Source organism: Aptenodytes forsteri, unplaced genomic scaffold, assembly GCF_000699145.1.
Source record: "Aptenodytes forsteri isolate BGI_AS27 unplaced genomic scaffold, ASM69914v1 Scaffold203, whole genome shotgun sequence".
Classification (NCBI taxonomy): domain Eukaryota; kingdom Metazoa; phylum Chordata; class Aves; order Sphenisciformes; family Spheniscidae; genus Aptenodytes; species Aptenodytes forsteri.
In genome coordinates this window covers 894,318-913,491 of record NW_008794160.1, presented here as the reverse complement: position 1 = coordinate 913,491, position 19,174 = coordinate 894,318, and the positions used below count along the sequence as shown (strand labels likewise).

The 19,174-nt window shown below is 47.9% G+C and overlaps 1 protein-coding gene across 1 annotated transcript in view; it reads right to left on the bottom strand.

The window, feature by feature from the left end:
* PAX5 (paired box 5) overlaps window positions 1–19,174 on the bottom strand; it is a 138,544-nt gene that overhangs the window by 51,694 nt on the left and 67,676 nt on the right. Inside the window, exon 7 of the mRNA XM_009280782.1 lies at window positions 15,677–15,806. Within this exon, the coding sequence (XP_009279057.1) occupies window positions 15,677–15,806 (130 nt within the window). The remainder of the gene's footprint in view (window positions 1–15,676; window positions 15,807–19,174) is intronic.

The window sequence follows — 19,174 nt, the reverse complement described above, 5'->3', positions numbered from 1 at the left end:
AACATTGGACCAGGCTGCCCAGGGAAGTGGTGGAGTCCCCATCCCTGGAGGTATTTAAAAGACGAGTAGATGAGGCACTTAGGGACATGGTTTAGCGGACATGGTGGTGTTGGGTTGCCGGTTGGACTCTATGATCTTAGAGGTCTTTTCCAACCTCAATGATTCTATGATTCTATGATTCTACTGTGCTGAACATACTTCATCTCTGCCCAGGAAAGTATTGGGTTGACCAAAAATGCTCCAATGTGATTTTTCTGTAAAAAAAACTGGCCTAGCTGTGGGACCGCGCAGCCCCTCCGCTGCCCTTCCCCTTCTCTGCAGTGCGGCTCGTGCCTCACCCCCAGTGCATGCAGAGCCCAACGGGTGGATGTTAAACAGCAACGTGGCTCTGGCGGCATTTCGTGGTTTTGTGTGTTTGCACCTTCCCTAACTCGACAAGATCCAACACCGAATGCGGCTTCCCCGCGCCCCAGCAGGAACCACCTCAGCCGTGTCTTCTGGCCAAAGTGGGTGGCCGCCCTCTCCCCGCCACCGACAGATGCCATTTGTGCTGATGTCAGTTAGTCTGGGGTTCATGGCTGGACCCGGCTGCCGAGTGAGCAATGCAGGCAGCGCGCCGGCCCTGCCTGCGCTCAGCCTGTGCTTTGCCACCAGCTAGTCGCCTCTCCCTGACACCTGGGGAAGGAAAAGCTTTGCCAGCTGACAGCAGCATCAGCCATAAGAGGCAGCACCACATTGCTCCTGCCTGCAAAAACTACAGGTGCCCTGCCTCATTACACCAGGGTCCCTAAAATGCAGTTAAAAAATGCAGTTAGGATATTTAGACATTAAGTAACACATCTTTTTGAGGGCTTTTCCACGTTAAAAGCAGCTGATGGCATTTTGCTCCCAAGCCACGGTGGAAGATTCTCCTTCTGCCACGTTGAAGCAGGACAAGAGCAGCCCCACCAGCGCGGCGCCAGGACCAGGGGATGCTGCAGTGGTGCCCAGGGCTGGGCTGTAGGGCATCTCCACCCGTCCCGAGAGCCAGGGACCCACACAGCCTGCCCGGGTCTGGGTGAGATGCTCAGAGCTTGCCCAGCCCTCAGCCGTCACCCTCCATGTGGAAGCTCCCAGTTCAAACTTCCCCCTGCCTGCTCCCCTCCAAGGAGCACAGCTGAGGACAGTGAGCAGGGAGACAAAAGGGGAGCAGGAGAGTGGCCAGAGGAGGTCCCCAGCCCACAGTGCCCGTCATGGCGTCAGGATTTATAACTGTATTAAATGGCATGACAGTCGGCCACGATAAATCAGCTCCCCTTCTTCCCAAATCACAGACAATAAAAGCTTTGGCAGTGAAAGTCATTCATCATCATAAAGACTTGAGACGTTCCAGCCATCAATTTCACTCACATCCTTAATACACTGGAGAGGAGTGGTGGAGTTTTAGGGGGGAAAAAAGAGAGGGAGAGAAGAAAGGGAAAAATAATTAAAAGAAAACATGAAGAAAGATTGGACAAGAATAATTACAAAGGTCAGAGAAAAGAGTCCCTTCAGGACAGCACTTCTGATGACGGGGGCAGAGCTGCCCTGCTCTCCATGGGGCACGTGTGATGCTGAGCAAAGCTGTGGGGCATCCCTACCAACCCAAGGGGTCCACGGGGGAGGAGAGGCTGGGACCGTGTCCTGGAGGGGTGACCAAATGCTACGTTGCCTCCCCACCCCTATCCAGCCCTACATCCCTGCACGGTGGGTCCCGGCTGCCTATGACACCTTTGTGCTGCTGAGGTGCCAGATCCAGAGTCGGGCCAGAGGAAGGGTGGTGAGCACGGGGTGCTAATGCTGCACTGGAGCACCTTCTCCACAGCAATGACGGTGCCCTCCCCGCCACGAGGGCTGCAGGTTCATTGTGCATCCCTCCCAGCAGGAGAGGCCTGCTGTGCAGCCCCCCCCAGAGGTCTGCTGCAGCCAGAGGACCTCGGAGGAGCCACCACAGAAAGGCAGCACTTCAATGAGGGTCTGCAGGCAGCACCTTGCAGAGGAAAGCACAGAGGTACCCCTGCTGTGTATGAACCCTCGGGTGACGTGATGCACCAGAGCATTGGCTTTGCATCACTCTAAGGGGCCAAGCACGGGGACAGGCACTGCTGCCCACCACATGCTGGCCAGTGTGGGGAGCCGAGCTGCTGGGGAGGCAGCTCTTCCAGGGAACGGCTGACAGTCCATTTCCAGAAGCTGCAGGCGAAGGGAGATGGGACTCAGCAGATGAGCTCAGCGGTAGACCGGGGGTGAAGGGCAGCAGAGGGCACAGCGCAGGTGTCCCCGTCAAGGCTCACAGGGTCACCTCCTGCTCCTCAGCCACCACCTCAACAAGCTGAGGTTTTACTGAGTCCCCACCATTCTCAAAGGCACTGATGAGTCCACTTCACCACTGCTTCAGTACTAAAGCCATCATTCGTAACACACCTGAGGAGCGTCACAGAGCTACTTTATCCATGTCACAGAAGGGCCCACCAATATCCCACTCATATCTTAACAACTTAAGAGCTTCTCCCATTAAAACCTGGGCTGATGAGACTTGCAGGTGGTGAACACCCTGGACAGAGTACAGACAAAATTTGTCTCCTGAGCAGGGAGCTGCACAAAGCAGCCTGCGGCAGTGCATCCCCAAGCCTGTTAAGCAGCAATGAACCCTTATACAATGGACAAGCATGTGCCTGGCCGTGATGTGGCGATCCCACCTCTGCACACCTCCACAAGACCTGATGTGCCTCCTCCAGCCTTGTGCATCCTCACAGCAAGAGGCCACGGCAGCTGCCTGCACCTCTTGTGCACTGGGGAAGGCAGCCAGACTCAGCAATGCCGAGGTCGCTGCACAAACATTTGACAGCAGAATGAACACTGGTTACTCCAGGGTGGATGAAGCCGTGGGGATGCTCCAGGGCAGGACGTGGGAGATGCATGGAGCACTTCCTGCTGTGACCCCAGCAGCCGCAGGCAAAGGTACGCAGAGCAGAGGTGTAGCTCTGCACACCTGCACACCACACGTGTGTTTATGTATGGTGTGTGACGTGTGTGACGCTTGTCCTGTGTGTCCCTGTCACACAGTTTATTGCCAGTGCCTGCTTGTTCGTATGACGGCTGCCCCTTGCTTGTCGGGGAGTGGCCAGCGCAGCTCCACAGGGCGAGATCAGCAGGGCGACCTGGGGCAATGCTCTCCAGCCAGCTCAGGGTCCAAATGCAGCTCTGCCACCCAGGCTAGGCTGGGTGAAGCCCTGGCTTGGCAAGACCAGGTCATACTTTGTTCCGAGCTGGTGCCTATCCCACCAGCTTCTCTGTCTCTGTGCCAGTGTGGGAGCAAGCCAGACTGTGACGCATTTGGGTCTGCCTGTACTGGCTAGCATAGGCAGGTCAGGCAGCATAGGACACAATTCTGCTCGGCAGTGAACAGCTACCAGACCTGTTCAAGACTACATCAGTGCCTGGGAACAGTTTGCATCCATATTCCATCTTTATTACAATATTAACAAGGACAGAAGGAGCAAAAGCAGCAAAAAACAGCAAAAGCTGTTTAGCACCAAAAAACAGATTTGCTGACAAAGGGAGTCTCATCCACATCCCCCAATATCCCACACCTCTTATGGACTTTGCAATTATTGCAGCTGCAGCAGCATCTGCTGGCTTCCCACCACGCTCTTCCACAACCTCCATCCTCCTGCAGATCCTCAAGCCCTGGATGGTCCAGGACTAGCCTTCCCACAGAGGATGCTAACCTCTGGGGAGGCCACCAGTTCTGGACCCACAACCACCAGAAAGGAACATGCTGGGCAGGGGATAACCCACATATGTCCCCTCTTTAGAGGGATATTGCTGATGCACAAGCCTTTTTTTAGAAGTAGGTAAGTGTCATCACACAAAAGGTACAGTGTCATCACAGGGCTGAGCTCAAGGAATTTAGATTGTTGCAAAGAATGTACGATGAAAAGAAGGAAAACTCCAGTGGGACCCCAACACTCCTTTCATGCCCTCACTGAATTTACTTTTCAGACACATCTATGTGAAAATCCCAAGTCAGGTGTCAAGTCCGTGGCAGCACAGGCAGTCCCTGTCCCTGCTGATTCTCATGGGATTTCCACAAGTGATATTCCTCACTTTTGGTAGATGTGCCAGTTTCATCAAGCAGCTCAAAACCAGGCAACTTGTATTTTGAAGAAATGCCAGTGACATTTTCTTTCTTCCACTGCATTTTGCTTTTTGCATTTTCTTTTTTTTTTTCATTACAGTCCAACATTTTTATGAGAAATTACATCAAAACCTGAAATTCACACATTTTTGGCATGATGTAATACGAAGTCATAAAGAAACAACGGTCTATTACAAAAAAGCCCCAAATGGGTTTATAAAGTCTCTATTAATAGACAACACAGTGTTTTCCAGGGTCAGAACTACAGGAAGAGCTCTTTCAAAGAAGAGAGTAGGGAAAATAAGCAATTCCTTCCTACTCTGTGACAGAAGATGTTCCCCTTCTCCCAAAACGTGCTGCAACATCATTAAAACATCTGGATCCTTTGGCTTTCTCTCCCCTGGCTCAGCGATGGGCATTTTTGTCAGTTTCTGACTGGGAACAGCAAGGAGCCGTCAGTGGCATGGAGCTGTTGGAGCTCCGGCAGCACCAGCTCACAGCCAGTCCTGGCTCTGCGACGAAGCCATCTCTGCTGGCCTCCCGGAGACCACGGCATGAAGCTGGGGAGCCCGTCCCCTTGAGCTCCACAGGTCTTCTCGGAGCCAAGCCTTTCGAGAAGCACCTACACTGCTCAGCACCCGGAGGCAGCATTGCCCACCAGGCTTTGTGCTCATCCAATTTGGAACAGTTTACACATTGCAGCTTTTCTTTTGTGGGTCCTCCTAAGTTTCTCCTAGATTAAAAAAAAAGTCACGTTCTGATTTCTAGGTGATGGTATGACAGTGCAAGCTGATGGCAGACAGCAAGTGTCCTCGTGGCACACTCTCCATCGTCCAGTGGTGCACATATGCCTCGAATTGTCTCTGTTTTACCGTTCCCTCTACTCACTTCCCAAACTGCTGGCCTGACAACTCACTGTCCCCTGTGTAAATACACAGAATCTCCCAACTGGTCAGGTATCAGACGAGAAGTAACTCATATTTGGCCAACTAAGGCAACCTATCATCGGTGGTGTACCAAGTTTGGAGGTGTCTTCAACTGCTGTCATCAAAACAGTTACCTTGTCCTAGAAATGGTATCTGTAGCCTGACTTGGATTACCACTAGACTTTATTTTTGTGCCATGCATACGCACAGACGCCAACGCATCCCTCTACCCACCTGGAAATATCATTTTGGTGGCTTGCACAGACATTCTCAGATGTTTTGCTATTGCTGCAGGCCAAAAAAAGCAATTTAGGAAGCATTTATGCTAACTGGAGTGTTTTCCTTTCTTTTTTTTTTTATTTCCAATTTGGAGATCTATGACAGATTTACTGCATTTCTCTGGCAGCGAAAAATGCCGTCTGTGGACTGGATTGGCCGTTGATGCCCTAAAGCAGAGAGGCGGTGAGCCGCCCTGCCAGCTCTGTGCACCAGAAGCCCCAGCTGCCACGGTGGTGGCACAGCCATGGGTGAGCATCCTCAGGACCCAAACACCGGTGGGAGACGCTGCAGGTGGAGCCAGCAAAGCGTTTTCCACCCACTCGTTCAGAGTTGGTTTGATGCCCAGTTTTTTTCAGGGCGTTTCAGACCAGGCTGAGCACGAGCCGAGGCTCCTCAGCGTGTTTGCAGAACAAGCCCCAGCCTTGCCACAATCAGGACCAGCGCGGGGGCACCAGAACCCTCTTGTCTTAATCCTGCTGCCATGGCTGTTCTATTTAAAATTGTATTTATTATCCATACCACAGCGGTACTGGGGGCAGGGGGAAACAGATTTAATTAATTAGAGATTGCAAAATCCTTAAGTAAAAGATGCTATGTAAATGCAAATTGTTATTATACATGCTTTGCAGCAAAACATGTTTACCATAGTTAAATTCAACATTTAAATCCACAGCCAAACTCCCAACAGAGTCAGGCTGTACATCATCAAAAGAGGCAGTTAATAGCCTGGGTCTTAGTGGGGTACAAGTGGCCTCGTTTGCTTTCTCAAATGCACTTGTTCTTTTTTAATGGCTAGATAAGAATTCATAAAAATGGAAAAATTCAACAGTGTTTCAGTTAGACTCTGTCCTGTCATTAAAAATGACACTTTTGTTTTTCAGATTGGCTGCCTTTCCACAGGAGTTTATGTGGCCTTTTTTCAAGTCTTTAACATGACAGGCCCTATTGGGAGTGACGAATAGATTATTGGAAAATGCATCTGCACTTTTATCTATTAAATGTAGAGACTAAGCTGTAAATCTAGCATTATGCTGCACTAGAAACCAGCCATCTACCAACACCAATTTGCACTTCAAAACAGTCCCACAGAAATTAAAGTATAATTTGTTGATAATGTTTAAACACTGATCAACATTTCCACGTAGAGACAGATTATATGACCAAAACATAATGGCCTCAGAAGAAGACTTTTTATTATTGCTATTACAATTAGCTAACAAAAAAATTAACAAAGCATTTTTCCAGAAGAAAAAGCAATTTCAACAAAACCAAACCTTTTCTTTACTTTCTTCAAAACTGTGTTGATTTTAGGGGGAAAAAAAAAGAAAAAAAAAGGAAGAAGGAATTGTGAAAATGTTACATTACTCTTATTTCAGAGAGTTAGAACAGGAAGTATAAATTGTTCACTCTGAAACTACTTTTCATTAAAAAACTGCAAAAATTTTTAACTTGAAATCAAAGTAATTGAAATCCTTTCATTCAGCTAGTGAAAACACAGCTGTAAAACTGTCACTTACCAATATTTCAGCAAACATCAGCTGGATAATGATTCCCTCCAGGACCTTCATCCGACCCTCCTTCCCCTCCACAGGGCAGGTCCATCCCACCCATGCAGATCTAGATTAAGCTCGTTCCCTCAATAGTCATTGGAAAGAAACAGGCACCCTCTGATGAGGATCCCTAACTTTATATCCAAAAATTCATGGGATAAGTCACCTTCTCCAGGTGCTTTCTCCTTTCCACCTGGAGATCTTGCCACAGGGATGACCAGCCACTGACGTCCAAAATGGTGAGAAATCAGTGAAGAGAGTCCACTGCTACGTCATTCTTAAAATGCAAAGTAGCAAATGCTTTTAAGGGATAAATAGTGTTTCCTAATGAAACCAGGTTCTTTCACTGTGGTCAGCAAGACTGGGGGTTAGACCTAAATTCACAACAATAAACAAACTACAACTGCGGAATCAACTAGATAGAAGATTTTTTGATTGATTTTTTTTTTTTACTACAGCAATATACAAATTAAAATAAACGTCCTCTTTGCCCCCCAGGAATCACCAATGGCAGATTTCACAATGCATTTCCCAGCATTATTAAGGCACTTTTGGACTTCACATTAGTGAAATATTGATCCTGTACCATATTTTTGCATCTCTAAAATAATAGTTGTCTTCACTGTGAACATCAGGTGTGCAAGAAAGAGTGAAGAGTCCTATTTCACTACGTATGCCTCAAAGGCATGTATTGGGAGCTTTATTTCTGCTTCTAAGCTTCACATTATTGTTTCTATTGGACACAAAGAATATTTAGTTGTCTCAGATCATCATCAAAAATGGTCCATAAAAGGCAGATCAAATAAGGCTTAGGCCAAAAGAGAAGCAGCCCTTTCTTGGCTCCTTTCAGCACCAGTTCCAGAGAGCATAGCAGTGCTAAAGAAAGAGCACTGTTTATCAGTTAAACTTCTATCTTCAGCTTGGCAATAGCAAAGAGAAGGTAAAACTTGGAAAGGGGTGGTGACTTGGTTCTGATGTGGGACAAGCACTCAGAATCCAGCCAAGACACAGCAGAAGAGGGCGGCGTTTCCTTCAGGGTCCATCCAGACCTTCACCAAAGGCTTCAGCCTGTGACCATTTTCCACCTTACCTATCCACATTGATTAAATACCCTACCTAGACCTACACACCTCACCACACCCCACTCCTGCAGCTTCTTACTAAGACTTAACTCTTGATTCCTCTGGTGTACCCCTAAGATACCTAATTTCCAAAGCCATAAAAAGAAATAGGCCAGATTCCAAGCTGCTTAGACTGCCCTGATGTCCCCTCTTCTCCTGACACTCTCCCAGCCATTCCCAGAGGGACACAGCCCTTACAGTGTTCATCAGAGAGCTTCAGTCAGGTCAAGAATCCCAGGGAAAGCTTTTTAGAGCTTGTATCTTTGCTGGGTGGGTAGAAAGCCAGGGATGAGGAAGGATAAAAAAAAGGAAAAAGGCAAAAAAAACCCAAAACCAAACAAAATTAAACAAGGGAAAGCAAAACATCATCTTTTCTTCCATGTTTTGTGGTATCTAAAGCATGTTCCTTTAAACACATGTACAGAGAGAGCAAAATAAATGGATCGGAAAGCTTCCTCACGCACCTGCTCCACTTTCAGGCACATCCCAGTACAGGCAGACCCTCAGAAGGTACCAGTGGTCCTAGCTGCATGGACTGCAGACTGTCCTAGAGCCACCCTGGGCACAATCCCACCAAGAGACAATGACACACAGCTCCTACCCAGCAATGTGGAAACACTGTGCCTACCACAGAAACACAGAGTAGCTGAGGTTAGAAAGCAACTCTTGAGTTCAGCTAGTCCAACTCTCTTGCTCATAGCATAGTCACCTAAAGCAGGCTGCCCAGGACCATGTCAAATGGTTTTTGAACAGCTCCAAGGACAGACACTCCATAGCTTCTCTGAGCAACCTGTGCCAGCATTTGACCACCCTAATGGCAGGAGCTCAGCTAGTCCAACTCTCTTGCTCATAGCATAGTCACCTAAAGCAGGCTGCCCAGGACCATGTCAAATGGTTTTTGAACAGCTCCAAGGACAGACACTCCATAGCTTCTCTGAGCAACCTGTGCCAGCATTTGACCACCCTAATGGCAGGAGCTTCCCGTGTTTCAGTTTGTGCCCGTGGCCTCTCCTGCCCAGTCACTGGGCACCACCAAGAAGAGTCTGCTTCCATTTGCTTTGCTCGCCCTCCATCAAGTATTGATGCACACAGGGAAGGCTCCCTCTGCAAGCCTCCCCTTCGCAAGTGCAAACACTCCCAGCTCTAGCAGGGCACACCATCACCACTTCTAAGCATGCACACAGAGTTTCTGCTCCCTTCTCTGCATCCTTCTGCACAAACTGCTGTGTCTGCTGTCTGCTCCCGCTCTTGCTCTCTGTTAGGTGCACTCTGGTCCTGTCGCTTGCGTAGGATCCCTCTTCAGCATCAGCTCAAAAAGTGCTTGACCCTCACTAATCAGGAGTCAGCTGGAGACCGAAGCTCAAAGCACCCTTTGATCAGGATTATCGTGATCAAGTGTATTATAAGACCCCCTAATTTGGGTAATGCAAAAAGCAGATGTCTAGTCCAAACTCAGAGCCTAAGCTCTAGCCTATGAGAGAGGAAGGCATCTCCAGACTCCTCCACCCAAAGGCTGGTGCCTAGGGTTGCTCAGATGAATCCTCCATCCACAGGCTGGGAAGGACCTGTTGCCGTTCTTCTGGAGGTGACCTGCATCCTACATGCCACTTGTTTTCTTGTTAAAAAAAATCAAGTCATCCTTTCGGATTGCATTGAGCTAAATGCTAAATATTATCAGTGTTTAATCCTGGCAAGAGATCAGCCTGGGATTTTAAAGAAGTGGTTCTTTTCCTCCTTTTGAAGGCATCAGAATCCATGCTGGCTGCAAACACTGAACTGCTCAGGGATGATCCATTTTTGGAAAGGTTTCCAGCCCAACTGCAGTGCCACCATCTCGTGCCTAGCTTCAGAGGTGACCAACAATATCTGCCATTCAACCTGGTGAAACAGGGGCTCATAAATTGCAGTCACAGCATGACGGGATGAACGAAGCAGGATGAAGAGTCAGGAAACAGATTTCTCCTATGAGACTGAGCACTCCTAAGCAAAAACACACTGAGAGGCCAGCTGAGAACTGTATGTTACAGCAGAACAGTAGCAAGAAACAGCTCGTCTTTTGACATGCATTTATCCCATTTTAGCATTTTTGTTTCCAAACTACAAAAATTTGACAAAATATGCAGGAATATGGAAGGTTAAACATATCCCTGTTTCCTGCATTAGCCACAGACCTGTGCCACCTATGAAGAAATAATTACCTGGCATAGTACACTACATATAACGTGCTGGATGCATCTACACTAAGGAAAAAGTCAAGCTGATCTCTCCAAGAGTGGAGGAGTCTGCTCAGACAGGTGCATTTGCTCCACTCGCTCTACGTTCAGTTCAGCCCGAAGTCTGGGATCAGTTATGTCTGGTGGCTGAGTCCAGCAATGCAAGCCAGAGCAGGTGACTAAGATGACAGCCACTGAGAATATCTCTCCTTCCCCATTCCTCCAGATGACAAACTGACTCTGCTTCTGGTTTTGTTCTGTTTCTTCTCACCTTTTTGATGTGCGTACAAAATGTGCAGGAAAGCCAATGCATTTGGCTCTACGGGACCATTTTCTCCAAGGCTGACCCCACGAAAGAGCACATCAAGTAACACTCCTTCCATGGTGTAGTTACAAGGTTGAATGTGGAGGATAAGGAATAACCTGCCTGTATTTGGCAGAGTCTCAGTCTCTCCCTGCACAGGTGTGTAAGCTGCGAAATGCACTACAGCCTGTGCTGCATCAGTACAGCTCCAACAGAACACACTCATCAGGCTGGAAGCCCTGGCAGCGACCTGGCAGAGCAGGTGAGCAAAGGGAGGCAAGCTGCGGTGGAGATGTCCTGGCGTGGGAGAAGACCAGGCTCCCACATTCCGACATCTGGCAGAGGAACAAAACCAAAGCCCACTGCCAATGCTTTGCTCTGTGCTGCTTCTTTTAACGGAGCGATATAGAGCTCAGGTCAGATCCCACTACAGTGAAACGCGCGTCTCTGGCTCTGGGTGAGGCTGGCTGACAGTCACTCCTGGCTCTGCTAACGCAAACTGACTCCGCAGCCGGCTGCAGCCAGGGCTGCCCGCAGGTTTCTCCATCTGCCCTCGGCGCCGTATTGGAGAGCCACACGAAGGTGTCAATTTAGCACGACTTTGTCCTCTCAAAGTGATACCGACCACGCTGAAATCAGCAAGCCAGAGCAGGGAAAATGCATCTGCAGGTAATTAGTAACAATCACGGGCTGCTTGGAAACTGCTGACTACAGCAGTAACGAGCTGGGCACATGTCATTGGCTTGTAAATGGAGAGAGCACTTATGGACCGTGGCAGCAAGCAGTAAGGGTAGGGGTTTTTTTAAACTTAATATTTAATGTGGCATAAAAGCGATGGAGAAAAATCGAGTGGTTCTCTAATCAGAGCTTTGGCTGGTGGTCCATAACACAATGGAGTTGGCGGACGAAGCAGTACTGAGAACCGTCACTAAATTTTTCCTTAGACATATTCTAGCAGCAAGTGCTGGCATGAATGCCAATGCTTAAGAAATCCCTTGATCTTCAAACAGTATCCCAAATGTTTTGATCTACCAGCTTGCTAAGAAATAGAAATCTTACATTTTCTACCAACAGATCACAGAGGATCTTTTGCATCTCAACCCTCAGTACTGCTTTGCTGCCCACACCACAGCCCAGCAACAAGAACAATGAAAGACTGTGATCATAATTCACTTAGGACCTCTGTTCTCAGCTTTATTTGCATTAAATTCTTTTACGATCTGTCTTACAGACTTAAGACTGACAAAATGAACTAGACTTAGGTCTCTTCACAAATGGCAGCCCAGAAAGTCTCCAGACTTTCTCATAAAAACTGATTAAGCTTGAACGGCAGATACAGAAAAAGGACATTAGTGTTCTTAGCTCAAACCCCGTATGTCATATTTCAAGTTCTTTACCCCTAGAAATGCAGCTTTTCAGCCCTACGCCCACCAATAGCCCCACTCTCTGTTGAAATGTCATACAATCACACGTTCACACCTCTGCTTCACACACACCAGAAGAGTTCCTGATACAAACAACGTTTCCCACCAACAGACTCTTCTGGATACTACAGCTCGCTTGCCAGTGTTTTAAGCAGCTCTTGGTCTCATGACAGTGAAGGTGTTACAAAAGTGTTTATAAGCTGGAATGTCAACTGTGAAGGGAGGTCAAACTCTCAAGCCATTAGCACCACCCGAAACAGGCTTTGGACATTTTGTGGAGCTTTATCCAGGCACCCCTCACTTTTACAGCTGAAAACATACTAGCTAGCATGACCAAAACAAGTTGGCCCCCAAGGCTTTCAGTCTCCTGCTCTCAGTTTGCTTGGACACATCACAGGACAGACTGTCTGGAGCAAGGAAGAGTGGAAACTCTCAAAAAAGGGTGAAGAAATTAAAAGCAACCCAACTTTCTGAATCTCAAGAAAAGACTGGAGCTCAGGTTGGCCACTTCTCCTCCAACGAGGAGCAGTTCACAGGAGAAATGCCATTACGGATCTGCGAGCCAGCGGGCTCTTGCCTGCTGGACAAGGGGCCGAGGTCCAGGACCTGGCTCTGGCAGGACTTCTCTTGCGAGTCAGTTCCTGACCACCAAAGCGGGGCTGATAGAAAGCTAACTTTCTTCCAGGTGTTGCCTGCCTTGTCTACTGCCTACCCCCAACCACTCACCCCAGCCCCAGCTTAGGAACACTAAACCACTGAATTTTACCATAGCTTTGGTCAGAGCACAGGCAACAAAAAAGTTCCCAGAAGGCAGACTACGTGATGTGTTAGCAAATGTTTGTTGGAGCTCGCTCTCATAACCACCGTTGTGTATCATTGCCCAGCTCCTCCTAATTTTCAGTGGTATCTACTACAGATGAAAGGCCAGTAGCAATATGCAGGTTTTGGTTACAAGTGAAAAAGGGTCAATAAATGTGTCTCCTCTTCTGAATCCCCTGTCCCACCAAGGAAATGGGGTGGGAAAAGAGGCATGACTGAAAAAATCAGTTAAATCTTGGGAGAAAACGGAGAAGTCTGTCTAGAGCTATGGTGAGAAGTGCACCACCAAGTGCGCCATAACTTACATGCCTTGCACATTACAAAGTACGGCTCGCTGCTTAAATCTTCCTGCCCCCGATGGTCTGCAAGTCCCCTCAGCTCATTAGGAAACCTCAGGGCAGAGAGCACGACTTGGTCATATTGTATATGCCCAGGGCTATAAGGCCCAGATCGTGCTGGAGGCTCCTGGGCGCTCCCAGAGCATGAGCAGCACAAAATAGTTGCTACAGGTGTTACGAAAGGAAAAGGGAGGATAACAGTCAGAAAACCTTCTCCAAAAATGTATCAAAAGGCATAGATTTTAACAGGGTTTTGATATGCTCATGTAAATCTAAGTTTTATGAATGCAGGTGTTAGAAAAATCTACAGCAATATCAAATTAAAGATATAAATACCTACTGCCTTGTAAAACGTGTTCTGTTATATCTCTCACCCTGTCAAATTTAAGACCAATGGCAGGTTTTATCTAGGTTTGCTTCTCTTATATAAAGCCTGTTCCATGTTTTTGATGAGAACTAGTAAATTTAACATTTGGAACTTTTGCTCGACCGTAGATTGTCACAGGGAGAATCCACGCAAAATCCATATCAAGCTCTGCAGCACCATTTCTATCAATTCTATGATTCTATGATTTCTGTAGTCAGTTTTGCTCTAACAAATGCGATCAGTCAGCGCACCAAACTCTAAGGAAATAGTAACGTAAGAAGCACGAGAAGTGCTTAAACCAGAGTAAAAGAACAAGCTTTGCTGATGCATCAAATAAAAAAACAGCTTTTGGCTGAACCTGATTTTGGCCAGGTGCAGATCTTGGACAGACAGTTCCTTAGAAGAAGACAGAAGCGAGAAAGCACTCAGCTTCTCTATCATCTTGCCTTCCTAACTTTCACTCCTTGATAATGCAGCTCAGTAATTTCCTGCTATTTTGCTTCCCCCTCAAGACATGGCTCCCATCAGTTCCCATTCCGCACTGTAAGCTGTGGCTGCTGCTGGCTGGGAGAGCCCCAGACAGCGATGCTCACAGCACCCGCTCGCCGGTCCGAGGTGCTGCTGGGCTGCACTCATCAGCAGAGCACAAGTGCCTCTAACAGGGCACCAGGGTTGTCACAGGGGCATGGACTCGGATGAGCAAGAGACAAACACCCAGAAGATGAACAAAGGGCAACAGGACACCCATGATGTGCCGATGCAGCCTGGGTCTTTTGCAATGAGCAGCACTTCAGGCTTCAAAGAAAGATGCAGGGAGCTCTATAGCAAACAATTACAGAATAATTTGCCTTAGGAGACATTTCTTTTCAACTTTCATAGGCTGTACAGATGGCTTATGACCCCAAACATGACAGTTCATGTTCCTTCTTTTATATATATATAAAAAAACCTCTCTCTATATATATATATATGCTTTCTCTCCCTACCTGCTATAAGCCACAAATACCGAAAAAGTCCCTCTTTCTGTCCATCCATCCAGCCCTAGACACCTTTCTTATCTATGAGTCTACCTCTCAAACTACCCATTACCTGACAGCTATTTCAAGAAATCTCTCCCCTCCCACTTTGAGGATTTCCTTACAGTTCATGTAACTCTCTAATTTCATTTCAATACTCCTAAACTTTTGGCAAGAAGAGCCAAAGACTGATGCTACATTGGATTAAAACAATTTTGTAACAACGTTTGTTTTCAAAACTGCTCTCCTGCTAGATGAGGTTGTAGCACTTTCAAGACACGATAATACTATACTAAAAACTGTACCACCTTCCCTTTTAGCAACAAAATAAACAAGTAAATCCAATCTTTGGCAAAACAGAGAAAATCCAATGATGAAATCCACACAGGTTAGACACAAGGACAGAAGTAACACACAGAGGTAACACACATAGGAAACATAGAGCCTTAAATCTTAAAATCCCTTTTTTCTGGTTCCCACAATTCCTTTGGGACACAGTTTCATCATTTTCTTGCCATTTGGGCAATCTCCTTCCAAGTGATGTGGTCAGTCCCAAATAACTAGGTGACCAAAGCATTTATCAAATTCTAGCTGTTCCTTAGCTCTCACCCTATGCCTGCTAAACAAATGCAGGTGATGCTGCATTCCTTGAACAAACAAGCTTTGCTTTTCATTTAAATGCTCAGCCTTAGTGCACAATTACAATTCCAGAAATGGTATAAAACACGAGCATTTGTACGAATCAAAAGCATCCAAAATTCAAGCTACTTTGAACTGTCATAAAAACCCCATCCAGTCAAACATGCCAGGCGCCTTTATGAAAAACAAGCAACAAAGCCCAAAAGCAGAGGCAAGCATTCTGCTTTTCTGTTAAATCTTGGTATTTAGGATGCACGCTTGGGGTGGAGGGGCATATCCCGTCCTGGACAAGAGGGATGGATGCTTTGTCTCTTGGCTCCAAGCAAACACTACTGATTTATACAAGCCATGCACCTGACTTTCAACAAAGCTGCTATGAAATGGCAGTTAAAAAGAGACTTTTTGAGTAAATGACTCCACATCTGACACAACTCATCCATAAAGGGCATCACCCTGCAATGTGCACGCGCACACACATACACACACTTCACACCACCTATCGGCGTTGGAAAATTGCTTACCTGTGACAATAGGATATGACTGAGGCCCGGGAACGCTCGCTCCCAAATCTGCAGAAGTAGGGCTGGTTATATTGGCCTTCATGTCATCTAATCCACCAGCTAACGATGCCATGGCTGAGTATTCAGTTGCCTGGAAAAAGAAACAGAAGGCATTTTAGCGATAATAAATGTACTATTCAAGAGCTTTTGCCTGTATGACAAAAAGTAGATGCAATACAGAACTCAAAAATCCTTTGTTCAGTCAGTTTTAAAGGCAATACCCATTTACATGGGGCTGTTAAGCATTCAAAATGCTCAATAAGTGGGTCTGTGCTTACCACCAGTGTTCTCGGAGAACACCAAAATGGGCTTTCTTTATAAAACCAAAGCCAAACTCATCAATATGTAACAAGGATTTCCTTAAAGAGGAAATTTTGTAGAGTAACTGGGGGCTGTAACTGCTGAGTGCAAGTTACTTGCTTGTTAGCAAAAAATGTTCGTGCCAGTTAATCTGAACTCTCCTTATTTCAGTGGTGGCACTTGAAGAGACACACACTAACGAGCAGGTGGGAATGGGGTGTCTTGGTAATGCTGCATTTCCTCATCATCTCACAAGAAATAAAGTGCACGTAAATAAAAGTGTTTGCTTAATGGATGGATTTGTAGCCAACTGTTTCTAAATCCAAATTATTTAAAAATAAATCACCTGACTGTTGTAAGGATGCTCTCTCATCTCACGGGAATTTTTTTATCTCATTAGCTGAAGCTACTGTAAATGAGCACAAGTCCTCAGAAATCAGCTTGTTTCTGTCCTGTAGCCCTGTAAAAGTCCATGTAGCTATGGCAGTCTACAGCAGGTGAGGCCAATCCATACATCCAGATGGACTTCCATGTACACGGCAGAAAGCTTATCTTCGTTTGCCTTTTTCCATGATTTCTTATTGTCAGGATCATTCACACAAAACTGGGAAGTTTCCTTTCAAAGTTCTCCCTTCCCTGTTGCTATCTGCACTTTAAGTTTTAATCCCTTATTTGTGAGATCGTAACCATGCCCATAACAACTGGAGGATGACGACTTCAAGTGAAGAACAGCAATAGGAACAGATAAACTGAACAACAATGACTCTGAGGCTGATCCCCGCTGTATTTCTGCAGACTAAGTCAATGCAGAAGCTGTGCAGAGCTGAAGCAATGTAGGGCAACCCAGGACCCCAAGATTTTTTTGAGTGACCAAATCAAAAAGTTAACTTTTTTTTTTTTAAGGAAACAAGAGCTGACCTGAGTGAGCACGTCTTTCTCCCTCTTGCAAGTTTCTTGGAACCCAGCACACAAACTGGTATTTTCCACGAGCTCAGCACTTCGGGTCAGATATATCTGTTTGTGTCTCTGTTGCTCAGTTCTCACTCAAACAGAAGTTAATTTACATGGATAACCCCATATTAGCAGGTTTGTGTTAATACACGTTTCTTCTGAGGATGCAACCTGCGTGAGGCACGAGTACACTCTGTCACCTTGAAGGATCCCCCATACAAACCTCTTGCAGATGAGTGGGTCAAATACATTCTTCCAGTGACCAGCTGCTAGCGACTCTGTCCCTTCACCCGGCCCTTCACGAATCAGCACTAGAGTCCTCTGGACCAAAGGCTTCTCAGCAATGACCTGTCTCCTATGCTCCTCCCTAACCTTTGCATTAAACTTAGCCCTTTCAGCTTATTCCTCCTCCGGCACCCTCTGTGCCCTCACATTTCCCTTGCCTTCACACAACCAGCCCCTTTCTTCTACCACCACTGCCTCAAAAACGCGCACCTCTGCTTCAGCCTCACTTCTGCACCTTGGGGAGGACAGCCCCTGGAGCATCCCTCCTCTGCAGAGGATGCCAGTGATGGTCCCAGCTTTTCTCCTTCCTACAAGTGCAGCCAAAGCTCCTTCTTCTCATTCCACGTCCTACCAAGGTGCATTTTTCAGCCTCCCCACACCACTCCACACTGTCCTATGTCTGCAACCCCACCTTCCTCCTGCGCTGGGTACGTGCATATGCGGCAGCACCGCTGGGTTTTTTCACTCCCCAAAGCCCTGATCTGACAAGACACTGGAGGAACAACAGCACGGCTGTAGCCCTGCAGAGACGTCCCGGGCAGCTGGTGATGCACGAGTGGCATGGGACGGGCTGGCAGTGCAGCAGAGGAAAAAGCTGTCCTTGTGCACTGCTGTTTGGTATTTCTGATGTCTGGAGAAGAGCACACACCACTGCCTGGGGAAGAATGCCTTATTTCACCCCTGTTGCTCTAAGAAAGCCATAATTGCACCGTATCCAGACTAGAAAATCTCTTTGTATCTTCCCGGGGCACACCAATCCACCAGTCCCTACGGGCAGGGTGTGAACATGGCTTCCAGCTTACAAAGGGGGAGCTGGCCACTTGTAGTCTGGGAGGAAGCATCCAGCTGTGCCACAGGCTGGGTCACACGCCGGGCTGGGGCAGAGGGTGCACATCCAAACCCCACTGCCAAAAGCGGCTTTTGGGGCTGCTGCTCCTCGCACAAACCCAACCAGGACCAGTCTGAGCCCCTGCCTGCAAACCCCAGACATGGGAGTCCAGAGCAGGCTGCAGATGTTGAAACACCACAGCTTGCTCCCCTTCTGGGGTCCAAGGAACTGACCTAGGAGGAAGCAGGACCAGGTCCCACCTCTTCACTGTAACAATCTGGAAGCACCACGTCAACGAACCACAAGTTTGGCCCTTCAAGCTCGGAGGGATTGACCAGTTTCAGTGTCAGAAGCAAGCAGCTATCAGGGTGTAGCACACCCCACCAGGGGCCAGGACGGTGGTACCCCGTGCTCATTCATGTCACCCCGCTGCAGGGAGATAGAGTGATGTGCAGTGGCATGGCCCTCCCGCAGGCAGCGCTGCCCCATCTCACCAGCCTGCAGCGGCATGGCCCCAAACCACAGAACCACTTCTGCGGACCAGAGGGACTGGAAGCATTACGGCTGCCCAGCACAGTGTGGAGGGAGAGCCCACGGCCAGGCAGAACTGCTGCAGGGCTCTAGGAGACGGGGGCATCAGAAATGGAGATTTGGGGTCCCTCTCCGCCTTTGGTCCTAGTAGCTTGCTGCAGACAGGAGCTGCACCTCTTTTGTGATGGCCCAGCAACTTTTCCCAGAGGTAAGAATAGTGGGATTTTCAGGGATTTTCCAGCCGCTTCCCTGTTCCCATGGCAAAACTGTGCCCACATCCCTCCTCAAAGCCACCAGCAATTGGCCACCAGCAGCAGCGCCAACCATGCACCGACCACCATCACTGCTCCCAGCACCCAGGCGGAGCAAGCCCGGGCTGAGGGGCAGCCTCGGCAGCTGCCAACACTCCACCTCCTCACACAGTCCTGGTGGAGGAGTGAGCCCCCATGTCACACCCACCTCTGCGGTCACAGCTCCCACTGCAAAGCAGCGGGGAAACGGCCAGGGCCGGCACCAGGCTGGTGCAGCGGCGGGAAAACTGCGCCCAGCCAAGAAGTGGGTCT